The 14,163-nt window shown below is 47.1% G+C and overlaps 1 protein-coding gene across 1 annotated transcript in view; it reads left to right on the plus strand.

Moving 5' to 3' along the window:
* The window catches only part of LOC147103504 (RILP-like protein 1), a 36,814-nt gene extending 23,682 nt beyond the window's left edge, over window positions 1-13,132 (plus strand). Inside the window, exons 3-4 of the mRNA XM_085962167.1 lie at window positions 9,424-9,545; window positions 12,635-13,132. Coding sequence (XP_085818293.1) covers window positions 9,424-9,545; window positions 12,635-13,132 — 620 coding nt within the window. The remainder of the gene's footprint in view (window positions 1-9,423; window positions 9,546-12,634) is intronic.
* Window positions 13,133-14,163: the final 1,031 nt, after the last annotated feature.

Genomic DNA, 14,163 nt, shown 5'->3' on the forward strand with positions numbered 1-14,163 from the left:
CCCAGCTCTTGGTCTGTAGCCCTGCAGCATCCCAAGTGCACATACAGTTGAAGCATAACCCCCCCTGCTCTTGTATTCTATGCCACGGCTAATAAAGGCAAGCATTCCGTATGACTTCTTAACCACCTTATCTACCTGGCCTGCTACCTTCAGGGATCTGTGGACATGCACTCCAAGGTCCCTTTGTTCCTCTACACTACTCAGTGTCCTACCATTTATAGTGTATTCCCTTTCCTTGTTAGCCCTCCCCAAATGCATTACCTCACACTTCTCCGGATTGAATTCCATTTGCCACTGTTCTGCCCACCTGACCAATTTATTGATATCTTCCTGCAGTCTACAGCTTCTTTCTTCAGTATCAACCACACAGCCGATTTTAGTATCATCTGCAATCTTCTTAATCATACCCCCTATATTCAAGTCTAGATCATTGATATATACCACAAAAAGCAAGGGACCTAGTGCTGAGCCCTGCGGAACCCCACTGGAAACAGTCTTCCAGTCACAAAAACACCCATCAACCATTTCCCTCTGCTTCCTGTCTCCGAGCCAGTTTTGAATTCAACTTGACACTTTGCCCTGGATCCCATGGGCTTTTAACTTCGTGACCAGTCTGCCATGTGGAACCTTATCAAAAGCCTTGCTAAAGTCCATATAAACGACATCAAATGCACTACCCTCATCTACCCTCCTTGTTACCTCAAAAAATTCAATCGAGTTTGTCAGACAAGACCTTCCCTTAACAAATCTGTCCTTGGTTAATCCGTGTCTTTCTAAATGAAGATTTATCCTGTCCTTCAGAATTCTTTCCAATAATTTTCCCACCACCGAGGTTAGACTTACTGGCTTGTAATTACTTGGTGTATCCTTTTCTCCCTTGTGCTTTAATTTTGCACACTAACCTTTTGTTGCTCGGTGTCAAATGTTTTTGTCTTGTAATACTCCTGTAAAGCACCTTGGGACGTTTTACTACGTTAAAGGCGCTATATAAATACAAGTTGTTATCAAAATAAAATTGACACCGAGCCACATAAGGAGATATTAGGACAGGTGACCAAAAGCTTGGTCAAAGAGGTAGGTTATAAGGAGCGTCTTAAAGGAGGAAAGAGAAGTAGAAAGGCGGAGAGGTTTAGGGAGGGAATTCTAGAGCTTAGGACCTAGGCAGCTGAAGGCGCGACCGCCAATGATGGAGTGATTAAAATCAGGGATGCTCGAGGGCAGAATACGCGGAGCGCAGAGGTCTAGGGGGATTATCGGGCTGGAGGAGATTACAGAGATAGGGAGGGGGGCGAGGCCATGGAGGGATTTGAAAACTAGGATGAGAATTTTAAAATCAAGGTGTTGCTTAACTGGGAGCCAATATAGGTTAGCAAGCACAGCGGAGATTGGTGAGTGAAACTTGGTGCGAGTCAGGACACGGGCGACAGAATTTTGGATGCCCTCAAGTTTATGTATATTGGGACCAATATCCTCATGGGGGGGTTTGCGAGTGCAGTTGGGGAGGGTTTAAACTAGCTTGGCAGCAGGATGGGAACCTGAGAGTATTTTCAGAAGGGAGAGAGGCAAAGCTGGAAATAGAGGACAGAAAATTTAGGAATTCTGTGCCCTCTATACCCTTTACACCAGTAGTATCCCAGTTAATATTGGGGTAATTGAAATCCCCCACTATTACTGCCCTATTGTTTTTGCACTCGTCAGAAATTTGCCTCGAAATTTGCTCTTCTATCTCCCTCGGACTGTTTTTGGGGGGTTTGTAGTCCACTCCCAGCAGTGTGAGCGCCCCTTTTTTGTTCTTTAGTTCAACCCATATGGCCTCATTTGGGTGTAAGCGAGTTTGAAAGGCAGAGGAAACAAGGGCTAGGAAATAGACAGCAAGGCAGTTTGGCAATGCTAAATGGTATATACTTCAATGCAAGGAGTCTATGAAATAAGGGATGAGCTAAGGGCACAAATAGACATGTGGGAGTGTGATATTATAGCCATTACTGAGACATGGCTGAAAGAAGGGCAGGAATGGCAGCTCAACATTCCTGGTTACAGGGTTTTCAGGCGAGATAGAGGGGGATAAAAAAGGAGGGGGGTCGCAATTTTGATTAAAGAGACAATTACAGCTGTGAGGAGGTATGATATGTTAGAAGGATCATCAAATGAGGCCATATGGGTTGAACTAAAGAACAAAAAAGGGGCGCTCACACTGCTGGGGGTGGACTATAGACCCCCCAAACAGTCCGAGGGAGATAGAAGAGCAAATTTCGAGGCAAATTTCTGACGAGTGCAAAAACAATAGGGCAGTAATAGTGGGGGATTTCAATTACCCCAATATTAACTGGGATACTACTGGTGTAAAAGGTATAGAGGGCACAGAATTCCTAAATTGCATTCTGGAGAACTTTTTTAGCCAATACGTAACAAGCCCAACAAGAGGGGGGGGGGGGTGCAGTTCTGGATTTAGTTTTAGGGAATGAAGCTGGGCAGGTGGAAGGAGTATCAGTGGGAGAGCATTTTTGTGGTAGTGATCATAATTCAGTTAGTTTTAGCATAATTATAGATAAGGACAAAGAAAAAACAGGAGTAAGGGTTCTAAATTGGGGGAAGGCCAATTTTACTAGGTTGAGAAGTGATTTAGCAAAAGTGGACTGGAAACAGTTACTTGAAGGTAAATCAGTGTCAGAGCAGTGGGAGGCATTCAAGAGGGAGATGCATGGAGTTCAGGGTGAACATGTTCGCACAAAGAAAAAGGGTAGAACTGCCAAATTTAGAGCCCCCTGGATGACGAGGTGCGTACAGGGTAAGATAAGGCACAAAAGGGAAGCCTATATCAGGTATCTCGTGAGCTCAAGACTGCAGAAAGCCAAGAAGAGTATAGAATATATAATATTATTTCTACTTTTTTCATAACAACATGCCCTCAAAAAACCCTCGGCACCGCCGGGCACTCCAGCTAGTAATTACATAAAGAGCAAGAGGATAACTAAGGAAAGAGTAGGGCCTATCAGGGAGCAAAATGGTGAGGGGACGGTGCCGACGATGAAGTTAAGGAGGAAGATAGTGAAATATTGGATGGGATAAACATAGTAAGAGAGGAAGTATTAAGGGGTTTAGCAGTAGATAAATTGCCAGGGCTGGATGAAATATATCCGAGGCTATTAAAAGAAGCAAGGGAGGAAATTGCAGAGGCTCCGACCATCATTTTCCAATCCTCCCTGGTACAGGAGTGGTGCCAGAGGATTGGAGAACTGCTAACATTGTACCATTGTTTAAAAAGGGAAGAAGGGATAAACCGAGCAATTACAGGCCAGTTAGTTTAACCTCCGTGGTGGGCAAATTACTGGAATCAATTCTGAGGGACAATATAAACCTTCATTTAGAAAGACATAGATTAAGCAAGGACAGTCAGCATGGTTTTGTTAAGGGAAAGTCGTGTCTGACTAACTTGATTGAATTCTTTGAGGAGGTAACAAGGAGGGTCGATGAGGGCAGTGCGTTTGATGTAGCTTACATGGATTTTAGCAAGGCTTTTGACAAGGTCCCACATGGCAGGCTGATCAAAAAAGTAAAAGCCCATGGGATCCAAGGGAGAGTGGCAAATTGCATCCAAAATTGGCTCAGTGGCAGGAAGCAAAGGGTAATGGTTGAGGGGAGTTTTTGTGACTGAAGGCTGTTTCCAGTGGGGTTCCACAGGGCTCGGTACTCTGTCCCTTACTTTTTGTAGTATATATTAATGATTTAGACTTAAATGTAGGGGGCATGATAAAGAAATTTGCAGATGATACAAAAATTGGCTGTGTGGTTGACAGTGAGGAGGAAAGCTTTAGACTGCAGGAAGATATTGATGAACTGGTCAATTGGGCAGAAAAGTGGCAAATGGAATTCAATCCGGAAAAGAGTGAGGTAATGCATTTGTGGAGCGGCAACAAGGCAAGGGAATATGCAATTAATGGGAGGATGCTGAGAGGTGTGGAGGAACAGAGGGACCTTGGAGTGCACAGATCCTTAAAGGTAGCAGGACAGGTCGATAAAGTAGTTAAAAAGGCATACGGAATGCTTTCCTTTATTAGCCGAGGCATAGAATATAAGAGCAGGGAAGTTATGCTAGAACTGTATACAGCACTGGTTAGGCCACAGCTTGAGTACTGTGTGCAGTTCTGGTCACCACATTACAGGAAGGATGTGATTGCACTGGAGAGGGTGCAGAGGAGATTTATGAGGATGTTGCCAGGACTGGAAAACTTTAGCTATGAGGGTAGATTGGATAGGCTGGGGTTGTTTTCCTTGGAACAGATGAGGCTGAGAGGAGATTTAATTGAGGTGTATAAAATTATGAAGGGCCGAGATAGAATGGCTAGGAAGGACCTATTTCCCTTTGCAGAGAGGTCAAGAACAAGGGGGGCATAGATTTAAAGTAATTGGTAGAAGGATTAGAGGGGAGATGAGGAAAAAAATTTCACCCAGAGGGTGGTGGGGGTCTGGAACTCACTGCCTGAAAGGGTGATAGAGGCAGGAACCCTCATCACATTTAAAAAGTACTTGGATGTGCACTTGAAGAGCCGTAACCTACAGGGCTGTGGACCTTGTGCTGGCAGGTGGGATTAGGCTGGGTAGCTCTTTTCCGAATGGCACGGACTTGATGGGCCAAATGGTCTCCTGTGTTGTAATTTTTCTATAATTCTATGGAGGGTAGGACTAGGGCGACCGTCCAGGAGTGCGTTGGAACAGTCAAGTCTAGAGGTGATAAAGGCATGGATAGGGATTTCGGCAGCAGATAAGTTGAGGTAAGGGAGGAGATGGGCGATATTACAAAGGTTCAGTCCGTAAGGGTGACCCCGAGCTTCCGGTCGCCTGTCATTTTAATTCACCGCCCCATTCCCACTCGGACCTCACCGTCCTTGGCCTCTTGCATTGTTCCACAGACGCTCAACGTAAACTCGAGGAACAGCACCTCATCTTCCGATTAGGCACTTTGCAGCCTTCCGGACTCAATATCGAGTTCAACAATTTCAGATCATAACCTCGGCCCCTATTACATTTTTATATATTTTTTTTATCCACCCTTTGTTTTGGTTTTCCCCTTCCCCCCCCCCCCCCCCCTTTCCTTTTTTTCTCTCTCCCACATGGCAGCTGTCTCTCATTCTGCCAGAACATTTCACACCTAATCTGAGCCGTCTTTTGTCTCCACTTGTCCTATCACCATCTCGTCTGGTTTTGAATACCTCTTAATGTCTCTTCACTTCTTTTGTTCTATCACAGCCCTGCCTTCGATCTATTTCATTTCCTTTCCAGTTTTGAAAAAGGGTTAGACCCGAAACGTCGACTCTAATTTCTCTCCACGGATGTTGCCTGGCCTGCTGAGTTTTTCCAGCATTTTGTGTTGTTATTACAAAGGTGGAAATGGGCGGTTTTGTGATAGAATGAATATGAGGTAGGAAGCTCAATTCGTGATCAACTATGACACTAAGGTTGCAAACAGACTTGGTCAGCCTTAGACAGTTGCCGGGGAGAGAGCTCAAATCAGTGGAAAGGGAATGGAGTTTTTGGTGTGAACTGAAGACAATGGCTTTGGTCTTCCCGATATTTAATTGGATGAAATTTCCACTCACCCAGTGGCAGAGGTGCTTCTTACCTCTGGTGGGGCCCACAATACAAGCGATGACGTCCCAACTCCCGGTTATTGTACAGCACTCTCAACTGAGGGGGGGAAAAACCTAGGTTTGCAAAATAGAAATAAAATATAAATCTATTTAACTCACTTATTCAAATGGTCAATACGCTGACGACACCCAGCTCTACCTTGCCACCACCTCCTCTCTCGACCCCTCCACTGCCTATGATTTGTCACGCTGCTTGTCCAACATCCAGTCCTGGATGAGCTGCATTTTCCACCAATTAAACATTGGGAAGACCGAAGCCATTGTCTTCAGTCCCCGCCACAAACTTTGTTCCCTTACCACCAATTCCACATTGTCTGCTCCGCCCCTGCCTCAGCTCAACTGCTGCTCAAACCCTCAGCCAGGCCCTTGTTACCTCCAGACTCGACTATTCCAACTCACTCCTGACCGGCCTCCCACCTCCCACCCTCCGTAAACTTCAGCTCATCCGAAACTCCGCTGCCCCGTATCCTAACTCGCACCAAGTCCCGTTCACCCATCACTCTCCCCTGTGCTCGCTGACCTACATTGATTCCCGGTCCGGCATCATCTCGATTTAAAAAGAAAAAAAAATTCTCATCCTTGTTTTCAAATCCCTCCATGGCCTCGCCCCTCCCTATCTCTGTAATCTCCTGCAGCCTGACAACCCTCCGAGAACTCTGCATTTCTCCAACTCTGGCCTCCAGTGCATCCTCCACTTCCTTCACCCCACCATTGGCAGAGGTGCCTTAAGCTGCCCAGGCCCTGCACTCTGGAATTTCCTCCTTAAACCTCTCGATAGATTTTTGTATATTAAGGGAATCAAGTGATATGGGGATCATGCAGGAAAGTGGAGTTGAGATAGAAGATCAGCCATGATCTTATTGAATGGCGGAGCAGGCTCGAGGGGTCAAATGGCCGACTCCTGCTCCTATTTCTTATGTTCTCCACTTCTCTACCTTTCTCTCCACCTTTAAGACCTTCCTTAAAACCTACCTCTTTGACCAAGCTTTTAGTCATCCATCTTGCTATCTCCTTCTTGTGTTAGCCTTGGCTCAGTGGGTAGCACTCTCGCCTGAGTCAGAGGGTTGTGGGTTCAAGTCCCATTACAGAGACTTGAGTACAAAACCCTAGGCTGACACTCCAGTGCAGTACTGAGGGAGTGCTGCACTGTCGGAGGTGCCGTCTTTTGGATGAAACATTAAACTGAAGCCCCGTCTGCTCTCTCAGGTAGACGTTAAAGATCCCATGGCACGATTTCGAAGAAGAGCAGGGGAGTTCTCCCCGGTGTCCTGGCCAATATTTATCCTTCAACCAACATAACAAAAACAGATTATCTGGTCATTATCACATTGCTGTTTGTGGGAGCTTGCTGTGTGTAAATTGGCTGCCACGTATCCCTCATTACACCAGTGACTACACTCCAAAAGTACTTCTTTGACTGTAAAGCGCTTTGGGACGTCCTGAGGTCATGAAAGGCGCTATAGAAATGCAAGTTGTTTCTAGCAAAATTATGGATTTGATGTATCCAGACGCACTTTTCTTTGACACACAAGGCCATTCTTGGTCAGATTGTTGAATATGAATGTAAAACTTTGCCTCTTCTAATAATACCCGCACTTATGTCGCATGCTTTATCCTAAAATGCCTCAAACAATGAGTGACGTTTTGAAGTGCATTGTAACGATAGGCTGCTTTTTCAGTATCCTGCGATGTGATGTGAACTAAAATAGCAACAGAATTCAAAAGCTGTCATCTGAACATCTGAGCGCTCCTCTGGCATTAAATTGTAAAGTTATTTTTGTTCTCTGGGTGTTTTCAGCTGTGACTCAATCTTGTGGCCCTCCTCTGCACCCTTTCCAAAGCCTCAATAGCTTAATGGATGTTAGACGCACCCAGAGAAGGGTCGGAGCCTGCTGAGGAGAGACTCTTATCCTCAGTATGACACAGAAATCTGACAGTGCGACACCTGCAGCGTAAAGTCTGCATCTCAATACATAGATTTTAGGCTTCTGCTCAGCCCTTGACCTGTATTTGACGTGCTGTATGTGAAAAGACACTAAAATACCAAAGGTCAAGTCATTTTGCAGTGTGCGATCTAACCCCTGTGAGTAATATCCTGGGTATTTTTACCTCCAACAGAATGCCTCATAATAATTAGCGCAAGTGAATTTGAGCACCGTCTGTGTGCAGGATTGAATCTGAATTCCAGCCCAGACTGACAGGTGCAGATCTCCCCTCTCCTGAAAGAAAGAACTTGCATTTCTATAGTGCCTTTCATGACCACTGGACGTCCCAAAGCGCTTCACAGCCAATGAAGTACTTTTGAAGTGTAATCACTGTTGTAATGTAGGAAATGTGGCAGACAACTTGTGCACAGCAAGCTCCCACAAACAGCAATGTGATAATGACCAGATAATCTGTTTTAGGGATGTTGATTGAGTGATATATATTGGCCCCGGACACCGAGGATAACTCCTCTGCTCTTCAAAATAGAGTCATAGGATCTTTTACGTCCACCTGAGTGGGCAGACGGGGCCTCGGTTTAACATCTCATCCCAAAGACAGCATCTCCGACAGTGCAGCGCTCCCTCAGAACGCCGGTTTTACACCCTGCCCAATATTACACTGACTTCAACTGAGAGTAAATTCGAGCAGGGCGCAAATCCAGTGTTGCACCCAATCCCGTCAATTTCCCAACAGGTGGGTTAGGTTCAAATTGCCCCCTAAATGGGCTCGAGCTGTGGGTTCAGCTCCACGTTCAAAGCTTCCCATAACTTGACACTGATCGGTTTCATGGACACTGGGCCAAAGGAGAGCCAGTGAGGAATAACTCTGCTGGTCACTGACTCCAGCGAGTGTCACACCAGATATTTATTGATCGTATCCACAACCAAGGGCTGATTATTTCCCGATGTATTAACTCTTTACTGATTTGCTACAGAGTGGGGTTGACATCGGAATCACACTGGCAGGAATGGGCAGTGTGAACGGGGCCTGAGGTTATGAGGTCAGAGGCTCGCGGCTTGAACTGCTGCCTTGCTGGCTGAGGAATTCACACCCACAGATACCATTTGTGTCTACAATATATATAATCATTCTAATACTCTGCTGGTAATACGACCAGATGGAATTTTATCAATTGATCGAATATAAAAACAATGTCTGGTATACATTCCTGTCTGTCACATTTCAAGTTTCACAATCAAATTTCTGCGTCAATCCTCCAAAAAATTCTATTTAAAAAAAAAAAAAGGAGCTCTCCAGGGACCAGAGCCAGAATATCTGCAGTCTCGTAATTGACCGCTGTGTGAACTCAGTGTCATTATTGAACAGAGATTAATCTCTGTAGCCTTAAAGGGTCTCGCATCTACACTTTAGCTCAAAAATAATATATTACGTTTTACGTGATATGTTCCTGTCCTCATAAAACACAGTAGTGCCCAATTTGCCACAACCAGTTCAATAGATTTGCTTATTTATACAGTCCTCTTAATTCAAGTATCTGATAACTCAATCTGATCGCACTTTGTTGTGTCCTTTATGTTGCTTTAGCTGTGGATCAGTGGGTAGCACTCACCTCGGAGTCAGAAGGTCTTTGAAGTGGCCTAGCAAGCTATACAGAGTAGAAAACTGCTAACCTGGCAGCTCGGGGATGGGCAATAAATGCTGCCCTTGCCAGCAACGCCCACATCCCCAAAGATGAATTTTAAAAAACTTAATAGAGAGTAGTAAAAGAATAACTGGTCGGCAGCTCTCACTTACTGTCCTCCGCTAATATTTCTCACTTCTCTTTTAGCCGGGATGTCAGAAAGGGAGCGGCAAGTGATGAAGAAGCTAAAGGAGGTGGTTGATAAACAGCGGGACGAGCTCAGAGCTAAAGACCGAGAACTAACTCTGAAAAACGAGGATGTGGAGGCAGTAAGTGTTTTCCCCGTCGGCGCGGACTGAGATTGACAGGACCACCGATGCAGGGCGTGTCACTTGTACGTGTCTTATCGTTGGGTCTTCCACGATAACCTGCTCCCAAAGACATCGTTCTAGTGATACTCTACCGACATCGATAAAAGCCAAACACTTTGGATAGGAGTGCATTACAAGACCAGGCGCTGCTACATCCTCCTTGCGTGATGCGGGGGCCCATTGCCATAAAGAAAGACTTGGACTTACAGAGCACGTTACCACGTCTCTCAGCAACGTTTCAAAGCTTCACACACATACGATGGGTTACTTTGGATTGCAGTTACTGTTGTGCCGTGGGATCTTTGACGCCTCTCTGAGCCAGCAGAGCAGGCTAGTGAGGCCCAGAACAGGAGCATAGATTCTGGGGTGCGGTGATTATCTTACTGGACTAGTAATCCAGGGAATGGGAGTTCAAATACCTCTGTGGCGGTTTGAACCACTGCAGTCCATGTGGTGAAGGTGCCCCCACAATGCTGTTAGATGGGAAGTTCCAGGACTTTGACCCAGTTACGATCAAGGAATGGCGATAATATCCAACTCTGGCTGGATTGTGACTGGGAGGGGTGACTAGTTATATTGTATAAATTCCCAGGCAGCCCCTGGAATAGCAGGTTGTCTGCTGGGGAGCTGGCGCTGGACGGCTCGATACGTGAACACCCCATGTGGTGTGGAACTGGGCCATAACCAAGCCGCAAGTTTAGCTTGCATTCAGTTAGCTTGTCTCAGCAGGGTAGTGGGAGGGGCTACAACTGGCCTCAGTGGCCCAGAGAAGGGAAAGAGAAAGTCGCGCAGGGTTTCCCCATCCCCAACCCCAGATCACTATCCAGTGACCCCTGACTCTAGCTTTGGTGCCCCCCCATTGATCAAATAGTGATCCTCGCTGTCAGATTGTGCATGAAGCCCAGCCTGTCACATGATGACTAGACATTGTCCAGTGTAACTCTCAGCCAAGGTATCAGCTTGGCTCAGTGATTAGCACTCTCGCCTCTGAGTCACACAGTCATGGTTTCAAGCCCCACACCAGAAACTTGAGCCCATAATCTAAGCTGACACTCCCAACGCTGCACTGTCGGAGGGGCAGTACTGAGGGAGTGCTGCACTGTCGGAGGGGCAGTACTGAGGGAGCGCCGCACTGTCGGAGGGGCAGTACTGAGGGAGTGCTGCACTGTGGGAGGGGCAGTACTGAGGGAGTGCTGCACTGTGGGAGGGGCAGTACTGAGGGAGCGCCGCACTGTCGGAGGGGCAGTACTGAGGGAGTGCTGCACTGTGGGAGGGGCAGTACTGAGGGAGCGCCGCACTGTCGGAGGGGCAGTACTGAGGGAGCGCCGCACTGTCGGAGGGGCAGTACTGAGGGAGCACCGCACTGTCGGAGGTGCTGTCTTTCGGAAGAGATGTTAAACTGAAGCCCTGTCTGCCCTCTCAGGTGGACATAAAATATCTCGTAGCACTATTCAAAGAAGAGATGGGGAGTTCTCCCCAGTGTCCTGAGGCCTATATTTACCCCTCAACCATTATCACATTTCTGTTTGAGGGACCTTGCTGTGCACATTGTCAGTCTTGTTTTCCTACATTACAACAGTGATTACACTTGAAAAGTATTTCATTGGCTGTAAAGTGCTTTGGGACGTCCTGAGGTTGTAAAAGGCACCACCGAAATTCAAGTTCTTTCCTTTCCTTTTCGATTATAGAAACAAGAAGGTCCCAGGTCTTGCCCTGGTCAGTGCTGAGTTAGTTGGACTAAGCCAGGGCAATAGATGGGGTGTGACTATTTGCTTCAATCTTCAGCTCTAGGTGATGAGTGGGGAGCCAGTGTTCAGTGTCCAGTCACTCACTGGATAAAAAAAATATATAAAAATGTAATAGGGGCTGAGGTTATGATCTGAAATTGTTGAACTCGATATTGAGTCCGGAAGGCTGTAAAGTGCCTAATCGGAAGATGAGGTGCTGTTCCTCGAGCCGTGTAGCCTGATCCTGCTCCTATTTCATGTGTCTAATTCTGTTAGATTCAGGAGATGGTTCTGTGATAGTAGATTGGCGGTTAGGATCAGATCAGCCATGATCTTATTGAATGGCGGAGCAGGCTCGAGGGGCCGATTGGCCTACTCCTGCTCCTATTTCTTATGTTCTTACGCTGGGTTTCCGTGGAACAATGCAAGAGGCCAAGGACAGTGAGGTCTGAGTGGGAATGGGGCGGTGAATTAAAATGACAGGCGACCAGAAGCTCGGGGTCACCCTTACAGACTGAATGGAGGTGTTCCGCAAAACGGTCACCCAATCTGCGTTTGGTCTCCCCTTCAGATTGGGTGACCGCTTTGCGGAACACCTCCGTTCAGTCTGTAAGGGTGACCCCGAGCTTCCAGTCGCCTGTCATTTTAATTCACCGCCCCATTCCCACTCAGACCTCACCGTACTCAGGCTCTTGCATTGTTCCACAGAAACCCAGCGTAAGCTCGAGGAACAGCACCTCATCTTCCGATTAGGCACTTTACAGCCTTCTGGACTCAATATTGAGTTCAACAATTTCAGATCATAACCTCGGCCCCCATTACATTTTTATATATTTTTTATCCACACCTTTGTTTTGGCCTTTCCCCCTTTTTTTTCTCTCCCACATGGCAGCTGTCTCTCATTCGGCCAGCGCATTTCACACCTAATCTAGAGCCGTCTTTTGTCTCTCCACTAGTCCTATCACCATCTTGTTTCGTTTTGAATACCTCTTAATGTCTCTTCACTTCTCTTTTGTTCTCTCCCAGCCTCCAAACTGGCCTTTTTAATCTGTTTCATTTCCTGTGCTTTTTCAGTCTTGACAAAGGGTTTCGACCTGAAATGTTGACTCTATTTCTCTCTCCACGGATGTTGCCTGGCCTGCTGAGTTTTTCCAGCATTTTCTGTTATTCCTAACTGGCTCTTATTGGTGTGTGTGTGTATGTGTAAGAACTGGTGGTGACGGTGAGAGTTTTGCTCAAGTAGTTGTTGTGTTTAGGATGGGATTGCAATGTCACTGACCCTTTCACTGACTGCTGCCCCTGCCCTTCTGTCCCTTTCAGTTACAGCTGCAGCAGAACAGGCTGATGAGGATAAACCACGACCTGCGGCACAAGGTAACCGTGATCGATGCCCAGGGGAAAGGGCTGATCGAGCAGAAGGTGGAACTTGAAACCACCTTACAGACCAAGGAACAGGAGATGGGAAACATGAGGATGGAGATTGGGAAGCTGAGGGAGAAATTCCAGGGACAACCCACACAAAATGGAGACGAGCAAGTGAAGGTAAATCGTTTCCTCGATCAGTTTGTGGTAATCTCTTGCGGCTTCGCGATGGCTCAGCAGGTTTATCCAGTGAGTAGGAAGGGTTCAGGTTTGATCTCTGAACTTTGCTGTACTAGATGGGACACAGCACCCCTCGAGAGGAAGGATGGGTTTGGTCACCTGCTGGATAGTGCCTTTGTGTGGTCACTGGGCAAAGCCAGGATCGGGCCAGACGCGATGCCCCTATGGTCGAACAACTCACTGTCAAGGTTCACGCAGGAAGAATTGGAATATTAATACTTTGCAGATGGAGCTGCTGAGGGAAAGTTGAATAGACTTGGCTGTGGTGCCTTGCCTCTAAGAACATAAGAAATAGGAGCAGGAGTAGGCCATTCGGCCCCTCGAGCCTGCTCCGTCATTCAGTCAGATCATGGCTGATCTTCTACTTCAACTCCACATCCCTTGGTTCCCTTAGTATCCAGAAATCTATTGATCTCAGTCTTGAATATACTCAACGACTGAGCATCCACAGCCTTCTGGGTTAGAGAATTCCAAAGATTCACAACCTTTTGAGTGAAGACATTTCTCTTCATCTCAGCCCTAAAGATTGTATCCCATTCATCCTACACTAGACCATGTGTCCTAATGGTGGATGTGGGACCAAATCAGGGCCTTGTCCTTTATTTGTGCACTTGGGATGCTTTCAGTGGGACGGGCAGCCTCAGACTTGGGGTCCCACCATTCCCGTTGGATGCTCCCAGCTGGAGTCTTCCCTCCCAGGAGATCGTGGGCACACTCCCGCCAAATTCCCATCTGGATGGTGGGGAAACATTGGCAGCCTCCCATCTTACTGCTCTCGTTGGCCAACGCTCAGCACCCCTCGGGATATCCGTCCTTCCAGTTCATTAGTTCCATTTAGCTAAAACCATGAGCATTAAAAAGACGGGGGGTGGGGTTGGGGGGGGAATTCGGTTGGTTAGCGCCTCCTGTTAGCGCCTCTGGGGGGCGCTACCGGGGCGCTAGGAACTTGGCGCCTGAGCGCGGCGATGTTGGCGCCGCTCGCGAAATTGACCAGTCGTTTTGCGGCGGCGCTAAACACTACCGCCACGATCTCCTGCGCCCGTAGATCGTGACGTCAGTCAAGCGTGCAATGCCCCGGACTGAATATTGAGTCTCGCCCCCTGCCTTAGCGCCTGCTGCTAGGAACGACAGGTAGAGGGGAATGTTTTCAAGTCGGGAAGGGGCTGGGGGAGCGCTACTTAAAGGCGGGCGCTTCCTGCCTTTTCTTGTCGGCAAAATTTTTGGTTTTAACGCTGTCCTAAGGAGCG

This window comes from Somniosus microcephalus, chromosome 19, assembly GCF_052327205.1.
Source record: "Somniosus microcephalus isolate GS21.2 chromosome 19, FLI_Smic_1.0, whole genome shotgun sequence".
Taxonomy (NCBI): domain Eukaryota; kingdom Metazoa; phylum Chordata; class Chondrichthyes; order Squaliformes; family Somniosidae; genus Somniosus; species Somniosus microcephalus.